Source organism: Parasteatoda tepidariorum, chromosome 9, assembly GCF_043381705.1.
Source record: "Parasteatoda tepidariorum isolate YZ-2023 chromosome 9, CAS_Ptep_4.0, whole genome shotgun sequence".
NCBI lineage: Eukaryota > Metazoa > Arthropoda > Arachnida > Araneae > Theridiidae > Parasteatoda > Parasteatoda tepidariorum.
In genome coordinates, this window is record NC_092212.1 from 88004824 (window position 1) to 88023405 (window position 18582).

Consider the following 18582-nt stretch of genomic DNA (forward strand, 5'->3'; position numbering starts at 1 on the left):
TCCATTTTAGAGTATAATTAAGAAGTTCTCGAAATATAGCGAAATACGTAAAGGGTAAAATAACCATTAAGGTGTCTAAACTTCGGACGGCTCGCCTGATCAAACTATAGGGGGACCCTCTTTCCCAGTTTACGACTACCCCCAATTGTTCGTTGATAAAAAAAGCATATTTACTCTGAGAAAGTCCGTTTTTGAGTCTGACTTCGTAACTTAAAATACTTTCTGCACTAATTAATTAGCATATTTAAAGTCACCCCCTTGAAACATTAAGATTGAGTTCGAGAACGTAAAAATCAGTTCATAGATGAAAAGTTATTCAGGTTGGTCAGTGGTTTTCTGCGCGCTGTACATTAAAGAATTGTTCAGTTGGTTCTTTCTCTATTGAAAGTGACACAAATTATGAGAACTGATTGATGATTTATTTGAAGAGCTTTCCATTTATATAGGATGTTTTTCTGCACTCTGAGAGTAATCTCTGAAATATTCACTTTTCCTTTCTTTCTTTTTTTTAGTTGAGACTAATAATCTTGATTGTGATCTACCTGCGGCGAGAGAAGCAATGAGCGGGGAAGATAAACTGAGTAATTTTAACTTCTTTGTCTATTTATTCTCATATATTTTTTTTAATTCTATCTGAAAAGAGTTTCATTTTGTTAAAATATGTAGTAAACTTATCTATGGTATACCTCAAAGCGTATTTGAGATGAAACAAAATGAAATTTTGAAGAATTCTTGAGAAATGCTTAAAAAATATGAACATGTTAATTAATTCGACGAATTTTAGTCTTTGAGTAATTTTGTCAAATTTAAAGTTTTTATTTTTTATTTGCGCCAATTAATTCAGCTTAGTAAAAACTATTAGCAAGAAAAAGTTTTTTTAAATGCAGTTATGTACCCATATGTTAAAAATTGTATAACGCATCTCATTTAGTTTTATTTTTGAAAACACTTTTTTGATTTGAAACTATGCTTTTGGAACCTGAAGCATAAATGCAAATTTGAGTAAGATGAGCGGACGAAGCATTCTCAGATGGCGAATCAAAAAAATTGCACTTGTTATGAGATAGTGAAGTAACTAGAGGTAGGTACTGATTCGATGACTCGAATCAGTACTGAATTGATTCAGTGATTCGAATCACCAATTAGAATCACCGATTTGAATCACTTGATTCGAATAGTGATTCAAATCAGTGATCTGAATCACTTCATAAGAATCAGTTATTCGAATCATTTCATTTGAATCAGTGATTTGAGTAACTTAATTCGAATCATTGATCCAAATGTCATGAATCGAATCATTGACCTGAATCACATGTTTTAAATCATTTGATTCGAATCCGTGTTCTGATCACTTGACTTGAACCATTGATGCGAATAACATGACTTAAACGGCTTCACATTGCGAATTACGATATTCGAATCAAGTACTTGAAAAAAAATCGGAATTTCGAAAAATTTGAAAAAAGTTTATTTATTATCATTTTTTTTTCTTTTAACTCATGTCGATCGAAAAAAGAAATNGCAGAAGACGTCCCTGCGTCATATGAATTCTTAAAGTAGAAAAACGTAACTTTAATTTAATCTTACAAGAAATTTTTAAATCTATATCTGACATACTATCATTGCGAAACAAAACTAGCTGAAATTTAAGAAACAATTATTCATTAATAGCTTAAATCTATTTCGATTAAAACAACTGATTCTATTGATATATGATCCACTTAAGATGATTTATTTTGCCCAACTCTAGTAATGACGTTGATCAGCTATTTAAACAGTTTTTGAGTTGTTTAATGTCACAGTTGCACAAGATTGCACTCTGTTTAGCAAAAACGGTAGTTTTGAATTTCCGCTATGAAATGTGACGTCTGATTAAGACAATACGTTGTTTCAACTTTTTATACAATTCAAATTTTTTTAAATTTCAAAGTTGCGTTTTACAAAGAAATTACTCCAATATCTTAATTTGTTTGCTACTCTATAGGTTAGAAGATCTCATAGTGAGTTCGACAGTTAAAAGAGCGATCTGAAAGAAAACTGCGTAAGCAGTATTCAAAATTAGAGATTGATAGCCAGCAGGGGGCAGATATATTTTAAACAAACACATGTGGTTAGTCTGAGAATCGCTATGTACACACAAACGAAACAATTTGGGTATTTAGATTTGCCTGGAATCCTGGGGTGTCGTATTTAAGTGACATGATCGTGCCTTTTATTTTCTTTTAATAATGCTTTTCATGCAAATCTCTTATTTTTTTTACAGTAATAATATTTTTCCTGCATTACACATACTTTCTTATTATTTAATAACACTTTTTGTATGTATTGTGTGTCTAATTCCCTACTTTTATTATACTATTTTATACATAGAATTTAATACCGAAGTGCTTATATTATAATTTTTCTTCATGTTGTTAATTTTTTAACTATTTTTTTTCTTAGGATTGAAGAAAAATCTTCAAAGTCTTTTGAACAAGGCTGTCATGAGAACAACAGTTCTACATTTTCAAAGGTACCACCCTTACGAAAAGGTAAGTAAATAAAAGTTGTATAATTTATTGCCAAGACATACAATTAAGCCGTTTTGTTATTATCCGAATTTTGAAACTTTTAAAGCTATTTTTACTGTACTTTTATAGATTTTCGATTCCTCTAAGCATAACTTTGTATTGGAGCTATTATTATTATCATTATTGGCTTAAGTAGGAAAACCATAATTGAAAAAAAAAATGAAGAAAATAATATTTAAAATTAATATTGTTCGCTCTGGGATTACTGAAATCGACTTTGGTTGAAAATTTCGTTCACCTCGTAGGTTTAACTATCAAATATGTATTTCGTCATGAAGTGCCATATTTGAAAGATAATAATTTTAAATTTGAAAGATAATAATAATACAAAAAAATCCTCAAAGATACTGTGGGGATATCGACAATGTCAACATGCGTCTATGAAAAGGTACCCCAACATTCAATCGAGTTAACGTAACTTAAATAACTAGTGAATAGGCATTGTACTTTTGTAGTGGTAGGCAGTACTCCCAAACCAGAATTATATCAGTGATAGAATTCGATGAATGGATACCAGTAGTTGATTCTTTGCTATGTAAAAAGTAGGGAGAGCTGTAATAAGATCACCGTACTTTTGAGTGCTGATCATGAGACTGAAGTAAGTTCACAGTTGTGGTCGCTCCTGTGTTGCCTTTAGCAGTCGAGTGTGCATGTTGTGTGAGATCGAGACTGAGTAGCAACGGCGTGAGGAGGGGGATAACGTCGCAGTCGCAAGTCAACTGTTCAATGTGGACCATCCATCGAAGTGTGCGTTACTGTCAAGATAGGCATGTTCACATGATTACCAATGTGAGGATAGTAGTTATCAGCAATGTCAACCTTCATCTATGAAAAGGTACCCCAACAAAGAATCGAGGTCTTATATACAAGTGAATTGGCATTTTGTAGCGGTAGACAATACGTTTTCATCTTAAATGAATTTTAATCCATACACAAAAAATGTAATATATCAATAAGAAAAATCTTTACAGTTAAAAAGAATAACAAATTGATGAGAATTTTATTGATAAATTATATTAGCTTCATATCAATGTCACCTTAACATATCTGTTAATGTTTTGTTCATGGAAGATCACATCATGTGATTTTTTTGAGACAAATAAGAATAGTTAACTTCATTAAATTTATTTAAAGATAAATGGTTGTTCCTAGTATGCTTTGAGTTCCATTAACGAGTTCATTAAGCATTTGGATATAATTACCATTCAAGATAGTTTTCTCGCAGTAGGTTTAGAATTAGAACTACGTTTCACCGTTCTTAATTATTTATCCATCATACCATTCTCTGAATGCTAATTGTTGTCGACAGATCTTTTTTTTTTTTTTTNCAGATTTTTTTTTTTTTTTTGTCATAGGCTGAAATGATTGATGTGGTAAATTATACGATATCTATTACAAAAATTATGTTAGAATAATAGGATTCATTCAATGAAAAAGATATTCCACAACAGCGTGGGACTTGTTTGCAACGCTGTAAGTGTGCTATCTTCGAGTCTGACATTTAACCATTGTTAACACTTTTTGTAATCAAATAATTTTCTCTCTTATATGAATGACAATGTTGGGGTAGTTAGCTGCGATTAGCCCTTATTTATGGTTCACTGGAGGACAATTTGCGCAACAACTTAATTGTTTCAACGCGGTTTGCAGCCTTTTATAAACTTCCAAAATTTAACTTCTTCTTTGTATCTCTAGAATTCGTAAAGTACTATAGAATAGTAGAATAGTTTACGATATTTCTAGATTATCAACTCCAAAAATACTGCAATATGCTTTACACTTAACACTTAGTCACTAGTAATACATGTGACGCACTTCTGATAACCACCTTCATTTACTGAATATGACGTATCTGTTATTTTTCAAGATCAATGTGTAATCTTAAAATTTTATTGATTTCAAATTTCCTTTCATAACAAAAATTCATAACGCTAAAGAATAATCATTGCATTGCAGGTACAATCTCCTACCGAGCCAGTGTAAGTATTTCCTCTTATTTTCTTTTGTTCAATCGTAAACACTGATATTATTGAGTAAGATAATATTTATGTACTTTTTGTGTGTATTTTATGCACTCAAAAATTTTATATATGCCAGACCATGGTTTTTTGTCCCACGCAAAGCTGAAATATTAGTACCTTAACAAATAATTTCATAACGAATACATTTATTCCTCTAACACTTTTTTTTAAAAACAATTGGATTTTAATTTATACTGACCCAAAAATAGATAGTATAGTTTATTTTAAATTCATAGTGTCAATTCATTCAATCCATTATAAACATATAATACCGTGATTCTTATGTGCATTTTTCATTTTTGCAGAAGACGTCCCTGCGTTATATATGTGCATTCTTCCCATACATTCCAAAAGTAAGTTCCAAAAGTCAAAGCGTCTTTTTATCTATAAATGCTATTATCATATGTTAAACTAATATTTATGGATCTTATATATTAAGCAACAGTGTAAAATCTTCATTTTAATAATGACACTTCTCACATTTTCCCTACTCTACCATAAATTTTTCAAAATTTTTTTAGATTGGGTAAATTTTTTATGCAAGTCAATATCTTGTGTCCCATAACATAGTACAGTCAAACCCCGCTATTGTGAACCTTCAAGGGACCGAAATTTCGGTTCGCTATAACCGGAACTTCACTATAACCATTCCGCAAACGATTTTTACTAATGTGTAATGTTTTAACTCAAATCCCTAAAAATCCCTTGCGCATCCAAAAAATTCAACAACTTTCACTCTCCCAATCGAGATAAATCAGTTTTCCATTTGAGACCCTTTATCGTCGTTGGCATCATACAGATTTGGTGAGTAATGATCAACAGGAACAGGTGCGGTTTTTCAATAGAACCCCTCCGCCCACTCCATCAATCATTCAGGTAGGGGAGAAACTTTTAGGCGAGACCTATAAGACAGCGGTTCCAAACGCCTCCCTTTTATTACACATTATTTAAATAAATGACCCATGGAATGAAATGCAAAAATGACTGAAAAATAATACGTAGTAACAAATATGTGTTCACTTTTATTTTTTATGACCCTCCGTCTTACTTACACAAATTTTTTTTAAATTCAATTTTAGCTGATAAGCAATCTTCAATATCAAATATAGAAACACTTCCCGACTCTCCAATAATTTTTCCTGAACCCCTATTCGGCTTTTTAAACCTGTCTAACCAGCCATTCGAGCACATAAAAGTAATCTCACAAAATCGTTCATCAAATTCATCCTCTTTGACTTGAAGCATTTGTCCAGATATCGGAAGAGGGCGGCTTCATTGAATGCTGAACCCATTCAATAATGAAGCAAACAAGAAAAACTTATGCTTATTGCTACATTCCATGCTATAGATGGTTTTTAAAAATCTGTATATGTCTTTGTTTTGAAGTAGAAATTTCAAAAATATTACAAAAATTGAAGGAAATAAGACAGAAAAAAGTTCATAATATCCAACTTCCCTACTGTCTTAGGTTCACTATATCCACAAAAAATAACAACATTATACATGTGTAGCAAGGCAGGGGAGCCAGCATTTCGTTCACTATATCCGGGAGTTCACAATAAACCGTGTGCATTGTAGCGTTGTTTGACTGTATAAATAAAAAAAATAAAAATTGATTGAAATTTTTAATTATATTTTGTTTTTTTATCTTTGATACAGTGACTACCGGTCTCCAGTTATCGTTCGCTTAAGACCAGCAGATGTTCCACCAGTTGCGGTTATACCAGTAAGTTATGTTTCATTATTATAAATTTTTATTGCATAACAAGTATTCATTCAGAAGAGATTGTAATTTCAGTTAAAAGCAAAACATTCTTATTTTCTAATTTAAAAAGTTCACTTTTTGAAATGAGTAATGAAACGTTTTATTTGAGTTTTAAACCATTCTCTATTTCTGTTGCTGTTTCCAACCTTTTAACAGATTTCTTGATTATAGCGAGTTAACTCGGGCATGTATATATTACAAATATTTATTATCCCAACTATACTCGGGCATAGCAGATTTCGTCAATACGTTTTGTTTTATCACGTTCATATTCGGCCCGAAGCAAAACAAAAAATAATAACAATCTGCAGCGATTGGAAGTTAGCCAACATTTTGTTCGGGACTTTTGCTGTTTGTGGGACTGCAGACGCGTTTTGTGACATTGTGTATGACATATGATGATTGATGAATTAACATAGAAAAAAGAATTTTAAAAAAATGGCCTTCACGAGAGAAACTAAAAATAATGCAGATGATTTTTAGGATGATGAAGATGTGAATATATGCAAAGACTAATATTTAACTTTCTTCATTTGCCCGAGATAATTTGGGATAGTAAACTGATGGTAAATTAAATATTTTTACACGTAAAAAAATTAAAATGTCAACTTCGAACTTGTGTATTATGTTTCGTTTTAGTTCTTTGTAATTATTAATGAAATTTTAAAAAAATACATTGATTTTTTGCATTTTTTTTAAAAAATTGGTGAGGGAAGCTGCTAAATTGTATATATGTGTGTGTGCGTGCGTGCGTGAGTGCGTGCGTGCGTGTGTGTGTGACCGTAGGTGGATACTGAATCATAAACATGACTTATCATTGAAACGCGTCAATGTTAAGCATCAAGGGCCGGGATAGCCTGGTCGGTAGGGCGCTAGGCCCATATCCAAGAGGTCGTGGGTTCGATCCTCGCCGGCCGAAGACTCCCCGTGTAGTAAATGGTGACTGATGCGCGCTAAATCTGTCGAGTCTCAAAGTCCTCCATGTTCCCACAACAAATCAATACCTCTGGGGGTACTGATCCAGGCGTTTCCTTGTCTTCTGGATTGGTTCAAAATTACAAGGCTACGGAGTTGAACGTAAGTAGTCGTAAACCCATGAAATTGGGTCGGCTGTTCAACGACGGTTATAAAATAAAAAAATGTTAAGCATCATGTGGATAACAAATCAGAGTTTCTTTGTATTCTCAACAACCCTTGTGTTTAAAACTAAATAGGATTGTTTACAGTAAAAAATTTGTGTGAAGGAAAGTGTTCTTAGAAAAAAGTTCAACAATTATTTATTTCTTATTTTGAAAAAACAATTAGAATTTTTGTATGAAGTGAGGAAGAAGAATTAGAATTTTGTATTCAATGTGTAGCGTCACTTTCCTGCTGCCAACTTTATTTCATATATAAAAAAATTGCTTTATAACCCCATTTTAACTTATTTAATGTTGATTAACTTGTTTTCTCTTTATTGATTCAATTTTCTTTTCTGGAGCGGTAATTCTAATCATGAAATATTTGTTTTCTTGCTTTTAAATGAATGTATTGTTTTATAGAGACGATCGACTAGAGCGGCCCATGTAGTTCAAAGGTATGATCCAGAAACAAGATCACTGGATCTGCTGAGAGAAAGGTACAACTTAATTTTTTTTTTAAAATATGGAATGTATGTTAGTTACCACTTCAAAAATCTTCAGTGCGTAAATTTTAAAAAAAATCTAGTTATGTTAACAAAAATGATTTACTTTTCAGAAGATGGGCTGAATCTGAACGCATCAGGAAAAGGAAATATCGCTAAATAGTGAGTTTTTATTCTCTATCATAAAATATTTAAGATTGGCCGACCGGCCTGTGTAGGGGGCAGGGAACTGTCCTTGCATCAGAAAGGTTCTGGGTTCGAATCCCGGGCAAGGCATGGATGTTTCTTTCTCTCTATCTGTGCTCTGTGTCCTTTCTCCTTTATGTGAGAATGTGACTCGCCCTATAAACGGGTTGTGGTAGTGCTACGTGGGCGACGCTGCCCCACCGCCGTGGCTTCGCCTCAGGTGCCCACTGGGTAACGAAAAGAGAGTTAGCAGTTCTGGTACTTTCTGCGACCAATGGACAATAGTTCCAAGTGCCCGCCATTAAATTAAAAAAAAAATTTAAAAAAATATATTTAAGATCGTATTTATTGTATTGTGAGTAATATATATGTAATAATTTTACTAAAAATTGCTCGTTAGGAGGAAATAAATGCTGTTTTTTTTTTAAATCGCTAGCATCACGTTAAACCTTCTGCGTAGTTCCCAAACTAAGAAACTTTCCTCCCCACAGCTGTAATAAATAATATACCAACAATCAAATGAGTATAGCACGAAAGAATAACGATTATGACAGAATTTCACCCATCAGCGGGGNGGGGGGGGGGGGGTAAGAATGTAATTCATGGTCACCGCGTCACTCATTCTTTTACCAAAAGTCTGGTTACGTGTTCGATTGATTAAGTTTGTCAACTATAGCAATTGATTAAGAATCGCAACGTTTAGATTGTTAACACGTTGAATGCCATGGGGCTCACCGGTGACTGACACCGAGTTTGTTCGTAGCGCCACGGGGGTCACCGTTGCAGCCAAGATTATTAGAAACACATAATTCGAGTAAATTTTTAATTTTTNAAAAGTCTGGTTACGTGTTCGATTGATTAAGTTTGTCAACTATAGCAATTGATTAAGAATCGCAACGTTTAGATTGTTAACACGTTGAATGCCATGGGGCTCACCGGTGACTGACACCGAGTTTGTTCGTAGCGCCACGGGGGTCACCGGTGCAGCCAAGATTATTAGAAACACATAATTCGAGTAAATTTTTAATTTTTGTATATAATCGTTACTAAAATGGTTTGAAAAAATTAATGCAATACATACTGATACAATCATTTTGGCCAGACGGGCAAGCCATGTAAAATGCATTCAACGTGTTAAAGACGAATAACATTTGCTCACAATCGTTAAGAATATTAATGCATTATTGTTAAAAACGTAAAAGATTGACCACATTTGCCAAATAGTGAGTCTTGGAACAGATTTTTAGTTTTTGAAGGAATGAGACTTTATTTTTTTTAAATCGTAGACGATATGATCAGTTGAAGTGATTATCGGCGATATAAACCAAACCAACCTAATGTGAATCTTAACATTCTGTATTTTAATTTTGTCGTACTTTACAAAGATTTTTCGCGTGCATAGGTTCACCATAGAAAAAAGTCTCTTATTAAAATAAAAATTTTGGCGCTTTGATGTGGCAAATAGTGAATACTATAGAAATTCCTGTCAAAGTTAGTGAAGGGAACCTAAGTTAAGGCTCTCTGGTCCAAACTAAAGAATGACATTTATGCATTTTATGAGATATTGAATAATTTTTGTCTAAAATGCAGGACTAAAAAGTAAATTTTTTTCATAGGGTACTTGCATACCTTTTTTTTCCTTATAAAATGTATAATTTTTTTAAAATTGAGAATTAAATTTAAAAAAAAAATTATAAATTAAAAGCAATGTAAGACAATTTTATAATGCTCTATATTTTCTTTTTCAATATCTTTATGAGCTATATTTGTATAAACGAGTGATACAAAACATTTAAGGGGAAATTGTTTCTGCACTGCGAAGTAAACGTTTTTAAACTTTTAATTCCTACTTTACAATTAGTTTATATTGTGAGCTTTTTTTATAAAAGAAATTCTGAAATATTCAAATTTTTTGCAGTGAATCTGGACGTTCGACTACCAAATTATGATGTGCCTCAAGAACAGCTAAGATCATTTTAAAAAATAATTATTATTAAAAAATAGCCCAGAATTTTTTATGTTGAGTGCAGAATCACCAAAAAAGAATTTTTGTTTTGTTTTTTGAATTCAATGAAATGGTATATCCTTATGGAAAAATTTGCATTTCACAAATATTGCGATGCATTACTGTGTTAAAAATGAATTTCTTTGAATCTTTTTTTTCTTCTTAAATGCGTCTAGTTTACGGATTTGGCAATTTTTTAAAATCAACTATTCTCACAACGATTTTAATGAACGGTTAACTTATATAGTTTCTTAATGAAGCTCCTACAGAAGTACTACAGAAGAAATGCTATTAATACACATTGAATTTCAGTCTTGCAGATTAATACGTCTTTTATTACAATAATAATGAAAGAAACAATTGGAAGAAGGTTAAAAAAAATGTTGTTTGCTAAATCGGAATTTGTCTAAGAGCACTTTAACAATAAACTTAACTAAATTATTTATTTTAAATGAACAATATGTATTTATATCAGGGTATTACTCTTAGCAAGAGCCACACATTTTTGGAGAACAAAGCTACGCAGATTACATTTTTTTTCTTGTCATTCCAGTTAGATCATCAAAGAAAAGTATAAATGTTGGCTCGTTTATGCATCGCATGAATCATTTTTAAACGCTTTTTTTTTTACTTGGCTTAAATTTACCAAAAATGGATCCTTTTTCGAATACAACTAGCTAAAAATTTAAAGTTTTTTTTTTTTTAATATTTCATAGAATTGATAAACAACGTGATGTAGAAAAAGCATACACAATTTCAATAAGATTGGTGCATTATTTTTTGAGAAATCTCGAGTCTGTAGCAAGGATATAATTTTGTAAGGCGGTCTTCGAAAATCAGTTCGCAAATCAAAATTAACAGACCGCATTTTTTGATGGAAACTTCACGAAATTCGGCTATCACTATTGCGTGACTCTTTTTAAACTCTGGAAATCCGAGTGCTCGCTTATGAGGACACATATATGATAATTATGGACACGTATGATGTAGATTTACACGCATTTTTTATGATAGAAATTCCATGAACAGAAGAAATAATTAAGGCCGATGAATATCTTCTCTTCCAAATAACGTGCCCAATTAAAAATACATAAATAAAAATTATATAGTACTAAAATTAAAATTTTTGTTGATAGCACAAAATTTATCGTTTTTTTTTTTAATTGATTAGTTCAATATATCCACATTATCTTTGAGTGTCCAGCAATGAGTGATAATCTGAGAAAAATATGAGTTTTGCCGTCATTGATTGACCTTTATGACGATAACATCAAGCAAATCGCAGAAGCAGTAATCAAGACTCATGGAAACATATTCGCCATATTGATTCGGCTATGTCATAGACACGACAAAAAAAAAATAGATCTACGCCCCCTCCCCCCGATTGTCATGAAATGACAACGGCTTTGAGAGACCTTTTGTCGAGACGAAAATATCTGAAAGGATAAATAATTAAAAACAGCAAGTTGACTTGATGAATACATAAGTATTTGGCTACTTCAAACTAATCATTTTATATTTAAACTACAAGAAAGTTAAGAGAAATTGCACAGGAGATCTTATACTGATTTTCACAATTTTTTGTTGAAAGGTACTATAAATTTATCAATCATACTTAAGCGTCTGAATTTTTTTTTTCTTTGTTTTAATATTTATATAGTTCTTTTAAGTGATTTCTAGGGGAGAGTTCAAAAACATAGTATTTAAATTTCAAGTATCTGGCAGACAAAACGGAATAGATTGCGACGAATAGATAAGATTGTTGTTGTTTAGATGAAAGACTGCTTCTAACCAACGTATTTTTTTTCCATTCATTATTTTAGTATTACGTTATTCCAAACGTTTTTTCGCATACTTTATTGTAAACGTTAACTTAATAAAATGTTCTTACCATAAAATGACTTCACATTGTAACAGCCACTTTCAGAGGAACTACAGGGGATATTATATGGAGCGCCGATTATACACAAATGCCTATCCATCTATCTTTTTTTATATAAAAAGTGTTCAAAAGTCAAGTAGATTTAAGTTAATAATTAATGGTTTATTAACGTTTGACGAATAATTTAAAACGTTCATTACGTCTCTGAAAATATAACTCATTAATCAACAGTGAATATATATTTATTTATCGTTTTTATACTGTTCGACTTATCTACTTTACCTCTGAATGCTTCATACATCTATCAAGCTATCTCTGTCAATATACATTTCTATCTATGTACGCAATCGATGCTCTACACAACAACCCATGTAGTTATCATGCTCGTAAATAGTTACTCCGTACTAGTAAGTACTGGACAAAGTTCGAAAAAAAACCTTCTTCAAAGAAAATGGAAAAGTTACCGAATAGTAAATATTAACGAGGCGCTTTTTTTCCCTCTATAATTTTATATCAATGCCAGTGACATTGTAATCAAAACAATGCGTCGGTTAGAAGTAATCATTTTCACTCGAATTCATTTCAACATTTTTACTCGAAAATTGAAAAATCGAATAATACTAGGTGAATAACTCTCCTAATAACTCATCAGTTACAAAGACGGATGTTAATACACACAGAAAATGTTTATCAAGTGAATAACACGTGTTCGTTAAACCGCAGGATTCGCCATATCGAGCGTCAACTGTATGTATACATGTCTATCTATCCATCTAGCTATCTATCGATCTATCTTTAAATATGGGTGTTCATAGTTAAAGAAGATTGAGTCCAAAAATGATAGTTTAAAAAATAACCTATTATGAATATCATTTGAATTCTACGGGATTTTAAAATAGAGTAGTTCATTTGATAATATAACTTGTTTCTTAACTATCAGAAATACTTTCATCAATAAAGGTATTATTACGTAACTTTGCACTTTTGGACCTTATTTACTTCAGCTCTGAACGCTTCATATAGGTATCTAGCTAATTTTCCAATGTATTTGCATACGTTTCTGTCTATATGCATACAGTCAACGCTCAATATAATGATCATCTAGTTATTTATTCATAAATACCATAAACTAACGGATTGACTTTCTAGTGCCAGAAGAAATATTTTAGCTTTGTTCTTATGTTCATAAATGTATACAAATGTCGTTTAAAATATCGTATTAAAAGTTAAAACGATATGCTTGTTAAAAGGAATCGTTTTCTTCAATTAACACACGATCAGATAATCGCATAATATGACAAAAGCATTATCTAGAAAGATGTCAATACCGGGTGAGTTAACTCATAATAATAAATTTACAGTACCTTTCAGAAATAAACTTAAGTAGATGAGCAATTCATATAATGCCGAGGATAATATTTGTAGTTTTAGAAAATTCAGTCCTATTTTTTTAGATTCTTAGTTTTAGAGAAATGTTTTAGTCCTCTTGAACAATTTTTTTTTCGATATTAGGAGATCTAACTCTCTAACTATAAACTATCATTGGTTAGTTTTTAAGAAAAAAAATAGTAATGCTAAAGTCATTGTATGCATAGGGGTCACACACCTGACTTATACCCCAGTTTCCTTATCGGTGAAAAGCTTCAACGTGCAGCATCGATAGCAAACCATCAACCACGAGTTCGTTTTCTGTGCTATAAATAAGTTTTATGCTGTGGCTTACGATTTCATAACTCATTGCAGCTTGGGATTTTATAGGTTTTGAAGCTTGTTTTAAAAAAATAATACAATCGAAATAACTACCTCTTGAGTTTTAAGCGATAAAAGTGTTTAAAAAAACATTTCAAAAAGTTATTCCTTAAAAACTCCAAGAACGGGTGTTCAGGGGATTTAGTGCAATGTGAAGGCAAAGCTTGATGGTTACAACGTGCTACCTCGTTAGGGGACTTCAAGCTAAAAACAAAATACTAATAATAAATACAAATAATAAATTTTACCGAGGCTGAAATCGAAATTAAAGCAAATCATTGAGTCCTATGAACGCCTTTTACAAGTCATCATTGTTCCAAACACAACTGAGAGCCGATTAGTATTCGACATCTCATGAAATGTCTGAAAAGAGAATGAAATGTCTCATGAAATGTACAGAATCTCACAGGATGTTTTATCGGTGTCTTAAGGAAATAGTGAAAATCAATCTGTTGTTGTTGTGGCTTATCCTCCAAATGCCTGACGAAGTCAGACAAGGTCCATCAGACCGTTGACCCTAAGAAAATCGAGGACCAGAAGGGAAGATGAGTATATACCTCCCGATGGTGTTCCTGCCTTGTCGAGGCGGTGAGGCTTGTGCGTACCAATGACCCGGAGGGCTATGCCGGATGTAGCTTGCTACTGGTAGGGTCTCCCAAGCCGGATAGGCCAAAGGGTAGGTGCCAGACGAAAAAGAACACCAACACGAGCCGAGACTGACTTCTACCTATATGGTGCTCAGATCCCCAGATCAACAGAAGATTTTTTTTAAATTCACTTTCATTTTTTTTTTATAAATCGTGGGCAGACTTTATTATTTTTTTTGGGAGAACCTGACATTGAATGAATGGCGCCTCTGGCGCGGCTTAACAGCCCGTAAGTCGATTGAATCTAGACCTCTGGCGTGGCCTAAAAACCCGCAAGTCTGAATGAAAGGGCAACCTCTGGCGTGGTCTAATCACCCGCAAGTTTAATGATGTATGTGTGTAGTGTGTGAATGAAGTGTGAATGATAATGTCAGGGGATTCCAACTAAACCATAAATTAATTGCAACTAATTTTTTAAAAAATTAAATTTCATTATTATTAAATAATTACATAAATTCCTTTTTCTTTCTTAAGAATAATATAATGATAAATTTAAACAATCCTTTATTTGATTAGAATTGTTACGAACGCAGAATATATTAGTGTCTTCAATAATTTATTTTAAATTTACGATTCTGATTATTAAATAAATCACACAAATTACTATGGTAATTACAATTAATTCCTTATTCATAATTACGATTCTCACAAATCAATATCGAAAAAAGAAAAAAAAAACTGCAGTTAGTACGATTTCGGCATGAAAATTATTTGCATATCTAGATCTAGAAAAGAAATATCTATAATATTATACTGCTTTGTTCTCCAAAACTGTTAAAAATGTAAATTAAAGGAATCTTCAATTCATCATTTGTAAAGTTTTAAAATTCTAACTTGTTTGCCTAAAATTATTTTTTAATGAAAGTTTCATTCAATAGGAAACTTTCAAATATTTTGAATGCTTTGGTTAATTTTAATGTTGATTGTTTCTACAAATTAGTTTAAAAATAATTTTTAAATTTAATTTTAGAATTTGTAATTATATTTTTTTCCCTCAAACTAATTTATTTTTTACTTAACTAGTATTTTTTTCCCTCAAAATATTTGTTCCTTTGTCAACACTAAAATGCTATTTTGTTATAGTTACGTATTTTTTAATGATACTTTTTGCAGCGTTTCACATTTAAGAATAAATTTATAACACTGTTCGCGTAATACACAATTTGTTTCAACTAAATTTTTATTTTAAAATTTCTATAAAATGGGCTGGATTCTGCACTCTTCGTAAATATATAAATATTTGCATTTTATATAATATTTTCAACTATGTTACATTTCATATGTCTTTTCTCCACGTACTTGCCAAATTTTTATTTATTTGTTTATTTATTGTCTGATTTCTATCATGAACTTAAAAATTGTGAGCTGGCATAAATTGGATATGCTGAACCATCTACAAATTGTTCAAAAGTAATATGAGATACCAGAGATGCTTCTGAATTTCTTTAAAATTAAGAATACTAGAACTATTACTATTTATTACTATGCTTATTACTATTTTTAAAAAACGAATTAAAACTTTTCTAGTCGATTCAAAAATGTGTTCACTTTTTTCAGTTTATTTAAAGAGATTTTAATGTAATTAACATTGAATACTGCCTATGTTGTGAGCTGTAGATTTTATACATCAAAAGAATTATCTCTAAAGGCACTAGTTTCTAACAAGAAAAAACTTTCAAACGGAATCATTATAGGTGAATTAAAAAATTCCTTATTTCTGTAATGAGATGCAGTTCCTGCAATTAAATTTTAGGTTCGGCTAATGACTTTCAGGGTTAAGTACTTAATCACATTGCAAACTCAAAATTGACTTCTGAGAGTCATATTCGTCTCTAAGAAATGATTTTTAGCACAATGATTTATTTTATTCTATGCATTGGCTGACTTTTAAAACTTAATTTGAATATTACAAAAGTAAAAGCAAAAGGGAATTTCGCAAGTTATGAATATCTTGGAAACAATAAAAGTTTTTCAAAAAAGTATAATAAGTAAATTAATTGATGTCGAATTTGGAATTACAAATCTAGTGTTAAAAAACATAGAATGCACAAATACATATTTTTTTTTAATCGTAAGGATGAATAAAATGTAGAAGTAAAATATTCTTTCCCGAAAACTCAAGTTAAATTCTTTTTTATTTTCATGCAAAGTTCTAGTTACTTAAGCTTTGATATTTTTTTTGTAAAAAGGGAAAAAAATCATGTTTTCAAGAATGTTTTTTCTCACTTAGATTATTTTATTAAAAATATATATATGTATGGAATCTGAAATTGCTCACCGACGGAAACGCAAAGTATACCTTTGTACATTGTAATCCGTTTTTCTCTTGATGCAATAATTTATATATGCTATACTGTATGGAAATCAGAACTATGAAAAACGAAAATGTTTTTAAATAATTTAATAAACGAATAACTCGCAAATATTTTAAGAAAACCCTAATAAAAAATCTATACCTTAAGACAGGGAAAGCGGCTTTTAATGCATCTACAAATAAACTGGAATTTACAAATCAAGATTCTTCTTATGAATGAAAAGACTTGTTTAGCGTCATAAGAATGCATCGATGGAATATATTTCATGAAACTTCTGCTATTCTTTGTCAAAGTTGACATTCTCCATCACAATTCAGCACTTGTGTTACAGAAATATTTTTTCAAAGATTCAAATAGTTTAGTTATGAAGGCATTTTTTTTCTTTGTTTCAAATTTCATATTCGCCTCATTTCATATTCGCTTTCTTTATGCAAATAAAAATTTCATAAAACTACCTTAGAACTTATTAGAAAAAAATTAAGTAAATCATTAGGTTATAATTATTTTTCCCAATTTCGAACTCAGACTGCACTAATAGCTAATCAATTCAACTTAGCTGGATTTAAAAATTACGATGAAATTTATTTTTTTATAATTATTAATATTATTTTTATTCTTTTAATTAAAGTTTATTTTAATTCATATAATTTTAATTCCAACTTACTTTTAAATGTACTTAAATGTATTCAAATATATGAAATCATTTTAAATGAGTAAGAATTATTTTCAAAAAATTCCATACTCATTTTGCAGATACTTGCTACTTATTTTTTTAAAGAATAATTGATACATGTTTTTATGCGTCCATACATTTATTACAATCTGTGTTTTAGTCATATAAAAATACCATAAAAATGTCTATATATAGTATATCGATGGCAGAAATGACATAACCACTCTTATTATATCCCTCTTTTTACATTAAAGTATTTCAATAGCATTAAGTCAATAATAAGCAGATAACCTCAAAAAAAATCAAAATTTTCTGAGTTTAGGCTTATTACAGTTTGACACTTTTTTTTCACTTTTATTAAAATTGAACATTGTATAAATGGTTATTTTGAAATTAACAATTTTCTATTCAGTTGCGTCAAAAACAGCAACTGTGTTTAGGTTAAGTACCGTTGCACTTTGCCTTCATATTTATAAGAATCTTCCACCAAAGCCTGAACATATATATACATTGCTTTTTAACCTCTTCAGGATCTGCGGAAGGAAAAAAGAGCTTCCCCAGGCCCACGAACTTGAAATGTAATTCGAGTTAGCGAATCGAGATCACGTCCATGTGATCTTGGGCCGCTAGAGTCAGAAAGGCTCTTTTTTCATTTGTGATTCCGTGAGCCGAGAAGGGAGAATTACACGATCACGTGTAATCACAAACCTGAAGGGCTTAAATAACGTGTATACAAAAATGTCCAAAAATTGTAATGTTAAACTGGTTCAAAAACAGCCAAAACATTTCACTATTATTTTGCGCATACCCGCTTCGTTGAGCTTATAAATATCAAATATAAATGTATTTCAGTGCATTTTAAAATTATTTTCAGCAACAATTACGTAAATTAACACATTCATCCAGCAAGTTTGAAGAAAAAATAATACATTGCTTTAGAAAAAAAAATGCTCTGCCTTTTTTGAAAAGTTAATAATAAAAAAAGGCAATTAATAAAACTGTCATAGTATAATTTTTAACTCATATTGTCTAATTTGCTTTAAACTTTATTTGGGGGACTCTAGTCCTCTAAATAAAATAGTTCCTTATCAGCTTTAATATAAAAATTCTTATACGACATATATCGCCCTTATTGATGAATATGA

At 31.0% G+C, this 18582-nt stretch overlaps 1 protein-coding gene across 2 annotated transcripts; it reads left to right on the plus strand.

Moving 5' to 3' along the window:
• Positions 1-516: 516 nt before the first annotated feature.
• On the plus strand, positions 517-13734 carry LOC122272059 (uncharacterized). 2 transcript variants are annotated; one of them, XM_071185516.1, is made up of 8 exons: positions 517-581; positions 2443-2531; positions 4527-4549; positions 4897-4944; positions 6251-6317; positions 7898-7974; positions 8094-8142; positions 10085-13734. In XM_071185516.1, the coding sequence occupies exons 1-7, from the start codon at positions 560-562 to the stop codon at positions 8137-8139; spliced, it is 372 nt and encodes a 123-aa protein (XP_071041617.1). In that variant the 5' UTR covers positions 517-559; the 3' UTR covers positions 8140-8142; positions 10085-13734. The 2 variants fall into 2 exon arrangements, with proteins under 2 accessions (XP_071041617.1, XP_071041616.1); XM_071185515.1 differs by having other exon boundaries at positions 7898-8142.
• The last annotated feature ends 4848 nt before the right edge of the window (positions 13735-18582 follow it).

Coding starts and splice junctions, on each gene's coding strand:
- LOC122272059 (XM_071185515.1), top strand. CDS start 560: ATGAGCGGGGAAGATAAACTGA. Junction 582..2,442: donor GAGCGGGGAAGATAAACTGA/GTAATTTTAACT, acceptor TTTTTTTCTTAG/GATTGAAGAAAAATCTTCAA. Junction 4,945..6,250: donor TCTTCCCATACATTCCAAAA/GTAAGTTCCAAA, acceptor TCTTTGATACAG/TGACTACCGGTCTCCAGTTA.